Raw genomic sequence first — 17,222 nt, 5'->3', positions numbered from 1 at the left:
AATACCACAATTATTATTATTATTTCTAAACACTGGAGTAGACATAAGATGATCAGGTTGGGCATAGTCCATGTCCCACATGGGGCTCACATTCTTAATCTTCATTTTCCAGATGAGGTAAATGAGGCACAGAGAAGCGAAGTGACTTGCTCAAGACCACACAGCGGATCAAGAGCGGAGCTGGGATTAGAACACAGGCCCGGGCTCTTTCCACTAGACCACGCTGCATCCTCCAAGATATAGGCCTGGAGTTTTAGGGTGAGGATTAGAGGGGCGACAGAAAGGGAAAGTGGGAAGTTGAAAAAAAAGGGGTGTGGGCTGAAAGGCAGAAAGAGAGAGGGATGAGGTTGAGGGAACATAAGGATATGGTGGGGTCAGAATTTAGCAAGAGGAATAGAGAGCAGAGATAGAGTGAAACAGAGACAGAGAGGGAAGGGGAACTACGAGGAGTCAGAGACACAGGCAGAGGAAAGGGAAAGGGAAACAGTGACTCAGAAATAGTAGAAGAAAAACAGTCACATAGTGTGAGAGAGAGAGATGTAAAGAGAGACCCATAGAGGTGGGGATAGAAGAATATAGAGTGGGGGTATAAGGAGCATGAGGGGCCTCTTGGGGGTGAACAGAAGGGGAAATGTAGTTAGAATGTAAGCTTCCCCTCTAGACAGTAATCGCCTTGTAGGCATGGAAAGTGTCTCCCATCTCTGCTGTCCTATACTCTCCCAAGCACTTGGTACAGAGCTCTGCACACAGTAAGTGCTCAATAAATACCGTTGATTGATTGATTGGTTGGTTGAAATGAATGAGGGAGAGCAACGGACCCAGAGGAATGAGACGTGGAGAAGTGCAGGCAGGAATTTGGGATTCAATTCTTGCCCCACACCCAGGAGTCTCCCAGGAGGGGCGGGGGGGAAATCCCTAGGAGAAGCCAGGTGGTTTGGTGGGGATGTGAGCTTGGCTCCCTTTAAGAGAGACCCCGCCTCCAGAGTTGTCATGACAACACTTCCCGCCCCCTCCCCATCCCAGCTCCCGCCTTGGGGCTCCCACATTTCAGCTGCTGCTGCCACTGCGGCCAGAGCCAGGGCCCCAGCTTCTTCCATCCCCACATCTCTCTGACTTCTTTCCCTTCTCCCCAGTCTCTTCGTCTCCCTTCCAGTCTCTCCCATTCCTTCCCTACTTCCCTCCCTTCCCTGATTCCTTGACCACCCCCCCCCCCCCGCTTCCCATCTCTTCATTTCCTGCCTCTTTCCTTTTCCCCATTCTCTCCTCCCTCCCACTCAGTGTTTCTTCTCTCCCCGTATCTTTCCTTCTCTTTCCGGTCTCCACTTCTTTCTCCTTCTCCCTGTCTGTACCAGTCCTGCTTTACCCACTCTCTATTCTTCCTTCCTCCCGTCCTCCATCTCCCTTTTCTCTCTTTTTTCCTTCCCTGCCCTATCTCCCGCTCCCTCCCTGTTTTTCCTTCTTCCTCTCTCCCTCCTCTTTCTTCCCACGACCCTTCTCTCTCTCCCTTTGTCCCGTCTCCCCACCTCTCTCGCTCTCCCCCTTTCCCTTTTTTTATCCCCTTTTATCTTCTCTCTTCTTTCCTCCCCTCCTTCTGTCTCCCTGTTCCTCCCCCTTTCCTCCCCCTTTCCTTGCTTAATCCCCATTTCCCACTCTCCCTACCCATCCGTTACCATCTCCTCTCTCCTGGGGGTCTCATCTGGGGGGCATGGCGGGCTTAGGTCCTGGGGGGGACCCCGAGGGGGCTCCCCGACCCCTCTTCTGCCGCAAGGGGGCCCTCAGGCAGAAGGTCATCCATGAGGTCAAGAGTCACAAGTTCACAGCGCGATTCTTCAAACAGCCGACCTTCTGTAGTCACTGCACTGACTTTATCTGGTGAGGGGGCGCCGGGACCCCTGGGTTTTGGGGGCTGATGGAGACTTCTGAAAGGACAGCTGTGGACTGGGTGGGGTGGGGGCGGCAGGACCTCAAGGAGCTAGGGGAGAAGAGGGGGGGATTGGGGAGGGAGGGACTCTGAGGGGCCAGGGGATGAGGGAGGGGGTGGGAGAGTTTGACACGATGAAGCCAGAGCCCCAGCTGACTCAGTATTTGGTTCGTTTCAGGGGGATTGGCAAGCAGGGGCTTCAGTGTCAAGGTAAGCGGGGAAGACGCCTGGGTCCCTGAGGGGAGCGGGGAGGGAGGCGCCCGGGGAGAAAGAAGGGAGGGAGAGTCGAGGGCCGAGTTGGGTAGTTGGAGCCATATGCACACTCGCGTGCTGGCGGTGTCCTCCGGGGGTGGTTCCCCGTGCGCTAGCCACGCGTGTTCTTTGGTCTTGGGAAAGAGGAGAGCACACGCTTGTGCTGGGGGCGTGTGTAGTGGGGGAGGGTGGATTGGGGGTAGGGGCGCGTAGGGCCAAGGGCCTCTCTCTTTTCATCCCTTCTCCACTACTCCCCCGTCCCTTCCCCACCTCTCCACCAATCGGCTCCAGCTGGGGGATGGATATTTGGGGAAGTTGTTACCACGGAAACTGGAAGAGATTTGGGGGAGGGAAAGACAGGGACGGAGAAAAAGAAGCAGCGAGACTTGGAGACAGGAAGACACTCGGGGAGACGGAGGGAGACAAAGTGAGAGAGACAGAAAGAGAGGCAGAGAGTCGAGGAGATGAGAAAAGTGATGGGTGGGTGGGAGTATAGATCCCGGGGCCTGCGGGGTGGGGGGGAACCTCAGCTTTTCCCACTTCGTTTTCCCGGGAATTCCCTGAGTGTCCCTCCTACCCCCCGACCCCTCCCGTATCCCCTCCTCCCCGCAATCTGGTCCAGCCACCCATTTCCATAGCAACCAAATCCCTACCTCCTCTCTTCACGCCGCTAGAGAGGAGGAGGCGGGGCCGAGGGGGAGGGTCTGAGTGAGCCGGGGGTGGGGCTAGGGACCCTGGGGTAGGGACAGGGGAGAGGGCGGGGGGCGAAGATTGGAAAGGAAAGAAGGAAGGTCACGGGGTCCTTGGGAGGTAATTGGGAGGGACATTTTTGAGAGGAGTAAAGTGCGGGGTGCTAGGGAGAGGAAAGGGTAGTGCTCAGGCGGAAGGGAGCCAAGAAGTTTGAGGGGTTGGGGCAGAGGGTCAGCAGAGAGTTAAGCCTCCCAGAGCTGATGCTGGGCTGGGGTGCGGGGGCACAGACAGTCGCGCAACACGAGGCCATGCGCACAGGAGCACACACACGCACGCACACACCCGATATCTTTCTGCTTCTGTATTCTCTGTTTCTCTTCTTGTCTGTCTCTGATTCTCTGTCTGTCCTCCAGTCTGCAGCTTTGTAGTTCACAGACGATGCCACGAGTTTGTGACCTTTGAGTGCCCAGGAGCTGGGAAGGGACCCCAAACAGATGTGAGTGGCGAGGAGAGGTGGGGTGTTCCTGAGAGGAGGGGGGGCTAGAGCAGGGAGAGTCAAGGGCTAGGAGTCTGGACGCCCGATTCATTTCTCCTCCCGTGGCCCCATCTCATCCCCTCCCGAGGGCCCTCACCCCCCTCCCCCAGGCTCCTGTCCCAGTTTTTCCTGCTATTTTTACAGCCGGGAGGGGCCGGGGTGAGGCCACTGGCGGCCCAGATTCCAGCTGCCCTTGGCCTGGAAAGAGAGAGTGGGGAGAAGGAGATAGGAAGGAGAGAGGGAGGACAGGAGCCGGGATGGGATGGGGGAAAGGGAGAGGGAAAGAGAGAAGGGAGGGGTCGGGCATTGGGGGGAAGGAAAAAGGAGAGAAAAAGGGAAGAGGGAGTGAGAGAAAAAAGTGAAGAGAAGAGAAGGGTGAGAAAAGAGGGAGGAAGGAATGAAAGGTGGAGAAGAGGGGAGAGGGGGAGTAGGTGAGGAGGAGAGAAGGAAGAGAGGCACCCCAGGAGAAGGGGAAGAGAGAGAGGGGAAAGGAGGGGAACTGAAGATGGAACAAAATGGGAATAGAGGAAAGAGGAGATAAAGGGAGGGCAAGGACTAAGGGATTGAGGAGAAATTGAGAGGATGGAGAAGGTAAAGGGTGGTGATATGTGGAGGGGGAGAGGCAAGAGAGGAAGGAAAAGGGAAGAAGAGATAGGAAGGAAGAAGACCGAGAGCAAAGAAAGTAAAACAGAAACAGAGGAAGGTAGGCAGAGGCAGACAGAAGAATGAAGTCACAAAGAGACAGATTCGGTTCATATAAGTAACATGGCCTAGTAGAGAGAGCATGGGCCTGTGAGTCAGAAGGACCTGGGTTCTAATCCTGACTCTGCCCCTTGTCTGCTGTGTGACCTTCGGCAACTCGCTTAACTTCTTTGTGCTTCAGTTACCACATCTGTAAAATGGGGATTAAGATTGTGAGCCCCATGTGGGACATAGACTGTGTCCAATCTGATTAGCTTATATCTACCCTAGCACTTAGTACAGTGCCTGGCACACAGGGAGCACTTAATAAATAAAAAGAAAGAAAGAACAAACATACAGCAGCAGACAGACAGCAAAAAGACAGAAACTCAGCACTCTGAAGAATGGCAGAGAGGGAAATGGGGACAAAGGAGGGAACCTGAGAGAGGAGCGGCAGCTGAAGAGGGTCAAAGGGGAGTAAGCGTAGGGGAGTCCTTGAGCCAGACAAGGATTTAGTGTTGGGGAATAACCAGGGCTGGGCAGTTGGACATCTCAGGCACAGCAGGAGGAAGAGGAGACTGACCCCTGACCATTCCTCCCCCCTCAGGACCCCCGCAATAAGCACAAGTTCAAGCTCCACAGCTATAGCAGCCCGACTTTCTGTGACCACTGTGGCTCCTTGCTGTACGGCCTGGTCCACCAGGGCATGAAATGCTCCTGTGAGTATGCAGATGTACCCCTGGGAGACAAAGAAGATGTTCTGGGGGACTCTGACCCAGGCTTTGGGGGCAAGTTCCCCTCCCGCTGGAAGCCCAGTGACCCAGAACTACGACATCCTAGCCCTAGTGGGGTTGAGGCAATGAAGTGGGCCTGGCCCCAGAGCCTCATGAAAAATGAAGTTCACCTATGTTCTGGAGTCTGGATGTTGTCTTTGGATGGAAGAGTGCAGAGGCTCCTGTTTCCTTTAAGGGCCCCAAGGGGCTAAGGGCTGTGTCTTGAATGAGCCCCGGGCTCAGCTGATTGCCCTCTCATCTGCAACTGGGAGGAGGGAGGCTGATGGAAGAGGCGGTTTGTTGATACCCGGACAGTTGGGAAAGTCTGAGGGCAGTTCCTGCCCTGTGGTTTGGGAATTGGGAGGGGGATGTTGACCATCTTTCATACTGGACAGTCTAGTTCTCAGCTGGTCTGTCCCTCATCCAGAACAGATACTGCCAAAGGGGTGCTAGAATTCTTTAATACTGATGGTGCCCTCCTCATTCAGAACCATAGCTCCCACACTTCTTTCCAACCACGCCACCATGGGCAACTCTGTCCCAGGAGGCTTATGGAAAATCTGATATTCTGGATCTAGGAGGAGGAGCAAGAGAGGTTGTGGCGGGTGTTGATCTGTGAGGAAGTGGGAGGTGGGGAGGTTGGGGGATGGGAGGTTCTGAGGCTGCCCTCCTCCCCTCCTCTACAGGCTGCGAGATGAATGTGCACCGGCGCTGTGTCCGGAGTGTGCCCTCGCTCTGCGGCGTGGACCATACGGAGCGGCGAGGCCGGCTACAGCTAGAGATCCAGGCCCCTGGCGGGGATGAGCTGCACATCACTGGTGAGGCACCAACCATCCCACGCAGACTACCTCTTCTTCTTTTTTTTCTATGGTGTTTGTTAAAGCATTTATGTGCCAGGCACTTTACTAAGTGCTGAGGTAGATACGAGCTCATCAGGTTGGACACAGTCCATGTCCCACATGGGGCTCACAGTCTTAATCCCCATTTTACGGATGAGGTAACTGAGGCCCAGAGAAGTCAAGTGAGCTGTCCCAAGGTCTCACAACAGACAAGTGATGGAGCTGGGATTAGAACCCAGATCCTCTGACTTCCAGGCCCCGTCTCTTTCTACGAGCCCACATTGTTCTTTCAGCCCAAGGGCATCCCCCTCACCCCACCTGGGCTTTACCTGTCCCCCTGCCCTCTGCCCCATTCCATGACCAGACCGTCTTCCCCTAGGAACACCAGAAACTGTACTCACAATCAATCTATCAATCAGTGATATTTATTAAGTGCTTACTATGTGCAGAGCACTATACTAAGAGCTTAGGAGGATTCAATATAGTTGTGACAGAGGACAGACACGATCCCTGCCCTCAAAGAGCTTATAGTCTGGGGGTGGAGGGGACAGAGACAGACACTAAAATCAACTATAGATTGAGGAAGAAAATGAATAAAAGGATACGTGCATAGGTTCTGAGGGGGTGGGAGGTGGACTGAGTATTTAAGTGCTTAGGTGGTACAAGCTTGCATAGGTGACGCAGTAGGAAGGGAAAATAGGGGAGAGGAGAGATTAGATCAAAACCTGAGACAGTGAGCTGGCATCGCCACAGAGGCCCCCTTTCCATCCCCTCTCAGCGATGCTGTCCTTTGCTAGCGAGCTAGCATCACCATGGAGCCCCCTCTCCGTCCCCTCTCAGTCAGAGATGCTGTCCTTTGCCAACGAGCTGGCATCGCCACGGAGGCCTGCTCTTCATTCCCTTCACTCAGAGATGCAGTCCTTTGCCAGCAAGCTGGCATCACCACAGAGGCCCCCTCTTCAACCCTTCTCACTCAGAGATGCTGTCCTTTGCCAGTGAGCTGGAATCACCACGGAGACCCCTTTTCCTTCCCTTCACTCAGAGATTTTGAACTCTGCCAGAGAGCCGGCATAATCACCGAGGCCCCCTCTCTATCCCCTCTCGCTCAGAGATCCTGTTCTCTGAAAGAGAGTTGGCAGCATAACAGAGACCCCCTCTCTATTCCTTCACTCAGAGATTTTGAACTCTGCCACGAGCTGGCATCACAGAGGCCCCCTCTCCTTCCCATCTCGCTCAGAGATGCTGTCCTCTGACAGCAAGCTGGCATCATCAGAGAGTCCTTCTTTGCTATCCCCTCTCACTCAGAGATGCTGTCTTCTGCACCCTTCACTTGATGCTGAAGAACTGGACCCTTGGATTGCTGAAGGGCATGAGATTGCTGGGCAATTAGTGACCTGGCAGATGGAGGGGTGAGGGGCATTGTCCTAGCACCCCTTAGAGGAGTGTGGATATGGCGAGGAGAACTGAGGTCAGGATGGCTGGATGTCTGACCATCTCCCCCATTCTGCAGTGGGTGAGGCCCGAAACCTCATCCCCATGGATCCCAACGGCCTCTCTGATCCGTATGTCAAGCTCAAGTTGATCCCTGACCCCCGGAACCTAACCAAGCAAAAGACACGGACGGTCAAGGCCACGCTCAACCCCGTCTGGAATGAGACCTTCATCTTGTGAGCCACTGGGACGATGTGGAGGGGAGTGGGTGGATGAGGGAAGTGGGGAGAGAGATCGAGGGGAGGGTGTCAGGCCCAAGATGGAGGTGGGTAAGGATGAGCTGAACTAGCAGTGGTCTAGGCGAGGGAGATAGAGGGAGGGGACAGATGGAGGGCGGGAGGAGTTTGAGAGGGAGAGGGCTGGGGAGTAGATTCTTGTCATACCTGTGGCATTTGTTCAGCGCTTACTGTGTGCCAAGCACTGAACTAAGTGCTGGGGTAGTCACAAAATAAACAGTCCCCGTCCTACATAGAACTCACAGTCTGAGTGGGGGAGAACAGGTGTGTAATCCCCATTTTACAGAGGAGGAAACTGAGGCACGGGGAAGTTAAGTGACTTGTCCAGGATCACGTGGCAGCTGGTAGGACAGAGATTAGGACCCAGTTCTGCTGAGTCCCTGTCCTGTGCTCTTTTCACCAGGCCATACTACTTGTAGGAAATAGAGGGTGTGGGGAAACATGCTAAAGGAGAAGGAGGCAGAGGAAAGGGATCAGGATTGGGGACAAAGACATGGGGGTACAGAGAGGTACAGAGAAGCCCCTAGAGTCTAGAGGCCCAGAGATAGAGAGAGAATTGGGAGAGGGCGGGGGACAGGCAGGAAAGAAAACTCTCAATGCAGCTGCATCCCATCTTCCCGGGCCTGCCATTCTCCCACAGTGCATCTTCCCACGCGATACCCTTCTCCCTGTCTTCTCCCCCTGCCATCCCTCGTCTTCCCCAGCGCCTAAGGAAGCCCAGTCCCTCTCTCTCTGGGCTGTAGTCCCTGATTAAGGGTTTTCCGTCCTGTCTCTCCCAGTGCTCTGAAGCCAGGAGACCTGGAGAGGCGGCTGTCCGTCGAAGTCTGGGATTGGGATCGGACATCCCGCAATGATTTCATGGGCGCCATGTCCTTTGGGGTTTCGGAGCTGCTCAAGGCACCTGTGGACGGCTGGTAAGGGTGGGCTGTGGACCAGCGGGAGGGAGCCAGAGACCTCGGCTCAACCTCCCCTTGCTCTCCCCCTCTTTTACCTCGGCCTCATTAGCTCTCTTTCTCCTCCTGTCCGTCTGCTCCAATCTTCCCCTCGACCCCAATTTTCTCTCTTGTGCCTCCACTCTGATCTTTCTCCTCTTGCTCTTAATCTTTTTTTTCTTTCTTCTTCTCTGCCTCCGTCTCCCTGTGGTGTTTCTGGGTCTGTGTCTATCTCTGCCTGCCTCGATTTCTCTCTCTGTATCTCCGTCTCCCCATCCCATGCCCCATGGCGATCCTGCCCCAACCTGTCCCCACCGTCCCGGTCTGCGTCTGTGTGTCAGGTACAAGTTACTGAACCAGGAGGAGGGAGAGTATTACAATGTCCCGGTCGCAGATGCTGACAACTGTGGCCTGCTGCAGAAATTTGAGGTACCTGCCTCCCTGCCTCCTGGGACACTCCTTTCCTCTCTGGCCTGAGGGGAGATCTAGTCCCTCCCCCTCCACTACCCCCCACCCCCTCAGCCCCCCACCATGTCTTCCAGCTTGTTTTCCTGCTGCCTCGCCTTTATCTTTGGACTACAACTCCCAGCAGATCCTGAGGCTAATTGGAGTTGTTGTTCATAGGGCTGAGGGAGCGGGAGGCTGGGGGGCCTGGTGCTGTTTGATTTCCTGAGTTGGTATAACCCATCTGGTCTCTCTCTTTTCTCTCTGTCTCCCTCTGTCTCTCCCTTTCTCTGTCTCTCTCATCCTCAGGCTTGTAACTACCCCTTGGAACTGTATGAGGTGAGGGGAGGGGGGATGGAAGGGAGGAGGGTAAGGGTGAGGGAGGGTCTATCTGGTCATGAGGGAGTGGAACGTGGAATGACCCTGGGTTCTCTCTCTATTTCTAATTCTTTGGGTTTATTTTCCTCTCCTGTTCTTTCACTACCTCTCCCTCTCTGTACCCCCACTTCTCTCTGTCACTGAGTCTGTCTCTATCTCTCTGTCAAGCAGCATGCCCTAGTGAAAAGAGTATAGGTCTGGGAGTCAGGAGACCCAGATTCTAATCCCGGCCCTGCCACTTATCCGCTTTGTGACCTTGGGCAAGTCACGTAACTTCTCCAGCCTCGAGGGCCTCATCTGTAATGTGGAGATTCAATACCTGTCCTCCCTCCTCCCTCCCTCCTCTATAGACTATGAGCATGAAGTGTTCCATATTTTTCTGAGACTTATCGACTGATAGAATAGATGATAGATATCGATATATGAATGGTTAGGGAATTAATCCCCTCTCAGTTGATGGAGGAATCCCCAACCTCAGCTGCTTATTAATTTATTGAATTTAATTTATTTGTATTACATCTGTTTCCCCCTCTAGACTCTAAGCTTATGAGCAGCAAATGTATCTGCTAACTCTTGTAAATATACTCTCCCAAATGCTTGGTTCAGTGTTCTGCACCTGGCAAGCGCTCAATAAATGTCATTGATGATCATGTTGACTGTGACGATATAGGTCAGGGACAGTGTCATCTGATTGGATTGCCCCTACCCCAATGTTTAGCCCAGGGCTCGGCACATAGCAGGCACTTAACGAACTCCACAATTACAATCATTGTTACCATGTCGCTCCCTTCCCTCCCAGAGGGTCCGAATGGGTCCCAGCCCCTCTCCATCCCCGAGCCCCACGGACTCCAAGCGCTGTTTCTTCGGCCCAGGCCCCGGCCGCCTGCACATCTCGGACTTCAGCTTCCTTATGGTTCTAGGCAAAGGCAGTTTCGGAAAGGTAAGATGGGGCTGAGTGGGGTTAGGGACCGGAGAGGAGGAGTTGTTAGACTGGGAGACAGGACACCTGGGTCTTGGAGGGAACCTGTTGGGGTGTTGCGTGCCTATGGGCAAGAGTGAATCAGAGGGGGCAGGCATCGGAGGCACGGGTGGCTGCAGTCGCTGGTGGGAGCTCATTCATTCATTCAGTCATATTTATTGAGTGCTTACTGTGGGCAAAGCACAGTTTTAAGGGTTTGGAAGAGTACAGTATAACAATAGATACATTCCCTGCCCACAGCCAGCTCATAGTCTAGATTGGGAGACAGATGTTAATATGAATAAATAAATTAATTAATTTAAAATATGTACATAAGTGCTGTTGGGCTGGGATGGGGGGATGACTAAAGGGAGCAAGTCAGAATGATGCAGAAGGGAGCGGGAGAAGAGGAAAGGAGGGCTTAGTCAGGGAAGGCCTCTTAAAGAGGCTTTAAAGACGGGAACAGTCTTGGTCTGTCGGATATGAGGAGGAAGGGCGATCCAGGCCAGAGGTGGGATGTGGGCGAGAGGTCGAGGGTGAGATAGATGAGACAGAGGTCCAGGGAGAAGGTCGGCATTAGAGGAGCGAAGTGGGCAGGCCAGACTCGGCCTCAGGGTCCCTTGTCTCGTGCAGGTGATGCTGGCGGAGCGCCGTGGCTCGGACGAGCTGTATGCCATCAAGATCCTGAAGAAGGACGTGATTGTGCAGGATGATGATGTGGACTGCACCCTCGTGGAGAAACGTGTGTTGGCGCTGGGTGGCCGCGGCCCAGGAGGGAGACCTCACTTCCTCACCCAGCTGCACTCCACCTTCCAGACCCCGGTAAGGCCTGGGCCGCGGGCTGGGGCGAGGGGCAGGGGCAGGTGGGGGAAGGGCTTGCGGAGATAGTCATGGTAGTGAGACTATTCATTAACCACCTATTTCATGATAAACACTGTATTAAGCACCGGAAGGAAGTACCGGGGGGAAATTAGACAAAGCCCCTGATGAGAGATGAGGTTGAGAGGAGATGGCAAGGGGAAGGACAGAGGGGTATGCTGCGTGTAGAGAAAGATTTGAGCAGGGTCAGGTTAAGGGCAGGGCTACAAGAAGCAGTATAGCCTGGTGGATAGAACCCGGGCCTGGGAGTCAGAAGGACCTGGGTTCTAATCCAGGCTCTGCCACATAACTGCTGTGTGACCTTGGGCAAGTCACTTACTTTCTCTGTGCCTCAGTTCCCTCATTTGTAAATTGGGGATTTAAGACCATGAGCCCCATGTGAGACAGGGACTCTGTCCAACATAAAGTACAGTGCTTGGCCCATAGTAAGCACTTAACAAATACCCCAATCATTATTATTATTATTACTATCATCATTATTATGTTTACAAGGGGCCAGGCTAGGGTTGGTTTGAGAGGAAGAGATGAAGATGGAGAGGGTCATTAGCAGGGAATGTGTCTGTTTATTGTTGTCCTGTACTCTCTGAAGCGCTTAGAACAATGCTCTGCACAACAGTAAGCGCTCAGTAAACACCACTGGATAATTAATTGATTGAAGAGAAGGCCTTAGGTCCAGCCAGATTTAGGAGGGAAATGGGCCCTGGGAAAGTGGGGCCCAAAAGAGAACGAGGACTAGATCCGGCTTGGTCCCTCTGGGAATATCAGGGGGTTGGAAGATTAGGGATTGACTCTCTGCCCTCTTGGGTTAGGTGGGAGGCATGGCCATCCCCCTAAGCTCCTCCTCCTCGCATTTTCTTCTCCAGGACCGCCTATATTTCGTGATGGAGTATGTGAATGGCGGGGACCTCATGTACCACATCCAGCAGGTCGGCAAATTCAAGGAACCACATGCTGCGTGAGTGAACAACTGCCAACACAATGGCAACGACAACCACAGAGCCACCACACCTAGGCCCCCCCCCCGGGGTGGTCCCCTCGCCCCCACCTTCCAGACATCTATTCAGGAACGGAACCCCGGGGATCGTGGGAGTCAGAGGAGGCCAAGAGGGGAGTGTTGGAAGGCAAGATGGGCGAGCAGGAACAGACGGCTGGGAAGAGGGAAGGGGCACAAGTGGGAGTGGAGTTCATTAGGTGGGAGGCAGAGGGGCTGTGTAGAACTGGGAGGGGGAAATGGGAAAGAGATAGGCAAATGCCGGAAGGTTTGGAGGGGTCAAAAAGGGCAGGGGTCAGAAGGCTGAAAGGACCAGGAGAGGGTTAGGGGACCCTAAGGGGAGTTAAGGGAACTACAGCAGCTCCCAGCAGCTTCTGGACCCACTGCTTACTCACCACAGGGGTCTGGACTCCCCTGAGGGATGGGGGTCAGTCCATGGGGCCTCTGGGGGAGGAAGCAGGGAACTGTAGGAGATGGACAGTTTCACTGTGCAACTTCTGCTGGCAGGTTCTACGCAGCTGAAATCGCCATTGGACTGTTCTTCCTGCACAACCAGGGGATCATCTACAGGTGGAAGGGCCCAGAAACCCTAATTCTTTCCCCAAACCAATTCCAGGCCCCTCTTCTCTACATTCTGCCCCCGCCCCTGATTTCTGCCTCCACCACTCTCCTCTCAGGACCAATCTCCAGCTCTCTTTCCGTCCTCCCCAAACCAGTCTCCCCCCATTCTCTAATGCCCATCCCTTGCCCCCTCTAGCCTCCTGCCCGCCCAAACCACTCTCCCCCATCCCTCTCTGCCACCACTCTATCCCCTTATACCACTCATCCCTTTTCCATCTCTCTTTCCCCCAGCCAGCTCTCTGCCTTTCTCTTTTTCTGTGTCTTTTCTTCTCTCTTCCCCCCAACTCCCCTGACCCACCCCGCCCCACAACAGGGACCTCAAGCTAGATAACGTGATGCTGGATGCTGATGGCCACATCAAGATCACGGATTTCGGGATGTGCAAGGAGAACGTCTTCCCCGGGACCACCACCCGCACCTTCTGTGGCACCCCGGACTACATTGCCCCGGAGGTCTCCCTCCCAGGACCCAGGCGTCCTGCCCCTAGCCTTTGACTTTATCCTCACCCCCACTTCCCTCAGAGGCTCATCCAACCGGTCCCCTGCTACCTCCCCCACCCCCACCCCAGTCCCCTTAAGGGTTCAGGTCTCCCCTGCCCTGGCTTTGCCCCCCACCCACACTCAAAGCAGCAGCTAGGACCTGTGTTTTGGGGGGATGAAAGGAGCTGCCATCTCCCCTGAGCCTGGTGACCAACCACCTTCCTCCTTCCTGCCTCTCCAGATTATTGCGTATCAGCCATATGGCAAGTCTGTGGACTGGTGGTCATTTGGAGTCCTGCTATATGAGATGTTGGCTGGACAGGTAGAGGCCTAAAAATGGGGTGGGACATTTGAAAGGGTGGGGGGAATGGGGAAGAGGAAGGATGATGGGGGGAGTCAGGACAATATGGGGAAGGAATGATAGTTGGAGGACTAGTAATAATAATAACAATAACAAAGAGTGGTATTTGTTAAGCACAAGGGTAGATACAATACACTCAGATGAAACTCTGTCCTACTTGGGGATTACAGCCCAAGTCGGAGGGAGAACAGGTATTGAATCCCCATTAGATGATGAGGAAACCGAGACACAGAGAAATTAAGTGATTTGACCAAGGTTATATGTCAGGCAAGTGACGAAGCCGGGATTCAAGCCCAGGTCTTCCGATTCCTGGGTTCGTTCCACGACTCCACAGGGGCAGAAGGCAGAGGAGAGGTTGTGAAGGGGGAGCTGAGGAACCAGAGGACAAAGATGGGAGATTGGGGCAGCTAGAAGAGGGGAGCTGACAGATGAGGAATGGAAAAAAGATGGGGCTTCTGGGTGAGAAGGGAGAAATGAAGGCCTGGGGTAGAGAGAGCTAGGGGGTGGAGGTGGGGGCAGTCTGAGGGTTAGAGAGAATATTGGTGGGGGACCTCACACTCCCCTGGTCTCCCTCACATCCTCCCGTTCCCCCGCACAGCCCCCATTTGACGGGGAGGATGAGGAAGAACTTTTCCAGGCCATTGTGGAACAGACGGTCTCCTACCCCAAAGCCCTGAGTCGGGAAGCCGTGGCCGTCTGCAAAGGGGTGAGACCTGGACCACCACCCTCCAAGGACCCTAAAGTCTACCTCCCAGCCCAGACCCACCCCCATAATGCTCTGCATGAAGAGACCTAGCTGTCCGGACCCCTCGTCCCCCCGACGAAACTCAGGGACACCCAGTCCTGTCCCTGGGAGCTGGGTTGATAGGTCGGGGGGAGCAGTGAGGTGGGTGGGGGGGTGGGGTCTCCAGCCCCTGAGGTGAGGGGGATTCAAGCCCAAACCCTTTACCTCTGAGGCCTGCAAGTCACCTGCGTCTCTCTGGATCACTGTTTCCTCTGCCTGTTTTGTTTTCTTCTCATGTCTGTTTCTCTCTCTCTCTCTTTCCCCCTAATCTCTGATCCCCCTTTGCTCCCCCCCCCCCCCAGTTCCTGACCAAGCATCCAGGGAAGCGGCTGGGCTCAGGTCCAGAAGGCGAGGCCGCCATCCGCAGTCATGGCTTCTTCCGCTGGATTGACTGGGAGCGGCTAGAGCGACTGGAGGTGGCTCCGCCCTTCCGGCCTCGCCCGGTCAGTAGTCCCTGACCCTGACCTCCTCACTCTGCCTTCTCCACAAGTCCGTTCCCCCTTAACCCCACATATGTCCCCACCCATTCCTTCTTCTCATCCCCTTTTACCTCCCTGCTGACTGATTTCTAGCACCTGCCCTTTCCTGTCCCTTCTCCCTAGCCCCATCAAGCATATGAAATGACCCCAGTTTCCCTCTCTTACCAAACCCCCTCCCCATTCTGACCCCATGAGGTTCCAGCTCATGACTGCCCGCCACCCCCCCGCCCCGACCACCCGGAGGGGAGCAATGGGGGAAGGGGATGTGGGAGAGACAAGAGGTGAATGAGATTGCAGGTAGTAATATTATTAGTAGCAATGTAGTATTTATTGGGTGCAGTGCAGTGTATTTATTCATTCAACAGTATTTATTGAGCACTTACTATGTGCAGAGCACTGTACTTAGCGCTTGGAATGTACAGTTCGGCAACAGATAGAGACAATCCCTGCCCATTGATGGGCTCACAGTCTAAACACTGTACTAAGGCCTTGGGAAGGTACAACAGAAGCACGAGCTGAATTTCCTGCCAGAAAACAGCTTCCTCTCAAAGGGAGGAAGACAGACATAAAAATATTTTCAGCAAGAGAGTTACTATATTATTAGGAGAGTCAGCTAGCATTAGTGGAATCAGAAGAAATGATTCATTCATTTGTATTTATTGAACTCTTACTGTGTGCAGAGCACTGTACTAAGCACTTGGGAGATACATCAGAATAAATATTGAATAATAAATAATTGAATATATATAAGTGCCAAAGATGAGTTTAAATAAATACAGAAGCGCAAGAGGTAACAGTTGGGTTGATATGATTTGGAGTTTGGGAATGAACTGGGAAAGGAAGTGAGACTGTAGGAGGAATGCCCTTGGGGAGAAGGAGAGCCCTGAACTGACCTCAACTTCCTGTCCTCCCCAGTGCGGTCGGAGTGGTGAGAATTTTGACAAGTTCTTCACGCGGGCAGCACCGGCACTGACCCCCCCGGACCGACTCGTCTTAGCCAGCATCGATCAGTCTGACTTCCAGGGTTTCACCTACGTCAATCCTGACTTCTTGCACCCTGAACATATCCACCCCAGCAGCCCCCTGCCCGCCATTTGACCCCCACCCCCCCCCCCGTGGTCCTGGGAACTCCCCTCTTCATACTGGCTTCTTCCAGTTCTAGATTGTCCCTCCTGGTTCCGTATCTCTCCTGGTTCTAGTAGTCCCTGTCAGTTCTCCGTATCTCCTGGTTCCGCTCCCTCTGCCGGTCTTAGGTGCCCAACCGATCCTATATATCTCCTAGTTCTAGGTGCCCCTGGCCATTCTCGGCTTCGTAGCCTGTCTTAGGGATCTTTGACAGCTCCAAGAACCCCTCCTCCACCTCCCAATTGTGATTCCCACCAGCTTTCAGTTCTCTCCATTGATACTAGGTCCCCCTGTAGCTTCGGGGTTCCACCCCCAACCCGTTCCAAGGGTATCCACTTACCTGCTGATGGTTCTTCTACTGGGACCGGGTTCTTTCTCCCAGTTTTAAGTTGGCCTTAGCAATTCTAAGAGCCCTTCCGGGTTGGGTTCCCACCCCTGACGTTCCAACCCCTCCCTGGGGCCCTTTTGGGATTCAGGTCTCCCCTTTGGGTCAGGGATCTTCCCCTTCCGTGGCCCCTCTGGGCTTCCATTTGCCTCAGGAGCTTAGATCTTCCTCTTTCCCCCCCACCCCCGACTGACCCACTGTAGCGGTCTGCGTTCTAGAAACTCCCCTCTTCCTGCTCTAGATCCTGACCCAGAACCAAGCGCTTAGATTGTGCTCCGGGTTCTATATTCTTCTGCATGTTCTAGAGCTGTTGGGTTTCACACACCCTCGGACCCTAGACCAGCATCACTCTCCACAGGTTGCCTGGATTTGCCCCCATTGCCCTGAGAGAGCCCAGGGAGATGCTCAGGGAGTCCTTTCCTCCGGGCTAGGTGGCCATGGCCTCTGGGACCAGGAGCAACCCACCAGGGGTTGGCTGGGGGTGGAGGGGGAACACACCCACCCTTCTCCCTCAGGAGGGCCGGGACACTGTGGCTCATCTCACGGCAACAGCAGAGACCCTGGCTTCACTGCCCCCCCAGCTTCCCATGTGCATGGCTCCAGTCAGGTCAGGAACATGCTTCATCACACCTGGGACATCCTCCCTCCTGACTTCACGTGGCTTTGGCCCCCTTCCCCCGTGCACAGCTGGAAATAAAATTGGGATTTTGATGCTGGAAACTCTGGTGTGTCGCCTCCCTCAGGCCCCTCTCATTAACTCTGGGTCTATGACTAATAATAAAAATACTGGCATTTGTTAAGCACTATGTGCCGAGACCTGAGGTAGATAAGAGGTAGATCGGATGCAGTCTCTGTCCCACAGGGAGCTCAAGGTCTAAGGGGGAGAGCACAGAGTCAATCCCCATTTTTACAGAGAAGGAAACTGAGGCCAAGAGAAGTATTTTACCCAAGACCGTGCTGCAGGCAAATGGACTAGACAGGATTAGAA

General features: G+C 54.1%; 1 protein-coding gene across 1 annotated transcript; it reads left to right on the top strand.

The window, feature by feature from the left end:
* Positions 1 to 1,611: 1,611 nt before the first annotated feature.
* On the top strand, positions 1,612 to 16,954 carry PRKCG (protein kinase C gamma). The gene is made up of 18 exons (XM_029073466.1): positions 1,612 to 1,872; positions 2,100 to 2,131; positions 3,277 to 3,359; positions 4,687 to 4,798; positions 5,539 to 5,670; positions 7,202 to 7,358; positions 8,198 to 8,332; positions 8,692 to 8,779; positions 9,104 to 9,133; positions 9,972 to 10,112; positions 10,764 to 10,952; positions 11,873 to 11,964; positions 12,508 to 12,570; positions 12,935 to 13,073; positions 13,342 to 13,422; positions 14,060 to 14,167; positions 14,548 to 14,688; positions 15,640 to 16,954. Exons 1-18 carry the CDS (start codon positions 1,706 to 1,708, stop codon positions 15,820 to 15,822), a joined length of 2,073 nt encoding a protein of 690 aa, XP_028929299.1. The 5' UTR covers positions 1,612 to 1,705; the 3' UTR covers positions 15,823 to 16,954.
* Positions 16,955 to 17,222: the final 268 nt, after the last annotated feature.

This window comes from Ornithorhynchus anatinus, chromosome 10 (genome assembly GCF_004115215.2).
Source record: "Ornithorhynchus anatinus isolate Pmale09 chromosome 10, mOrnAna1.pri.v4, whole genome shotgun sequence".
NCBI classification, from domain to species: domain Eukaryota; kingdom Metazoa; phylum Chordata; class Mammalia; order Monotremata; family Ornithorhynchidae; genus Ornithorhynchus; species Ornithorhynchus anatinus.
This window is presented reverse-complemented; position numbering and strand designations above follow the sequence as displayed.

Bases quoted from the DNA above. Each gene is read 5' to 3' on its own strand.
- PRKCG (XM_029073466.1), top strand. From the start codon at position 1,706: ATGGCGGGCTTAGGTCCTGGGGGGGACCCCGAGGGGGCTCCCCGACCC. The intron at 5,671-7,201 runs GTGAGGCACCAA...CCCATTCTGCAG, and splicing joins GGATGAGCTGCACATCACTG to TGGGTGAGGCCCGAAACCTC. The intron at 11,965-12,507 runs GTGAGTGAACAA...TTCTGCTGGCAG, and splicing joins TTCAAGGAACCACATGCTGC to GTTCTACGCAGCTGAAATCG.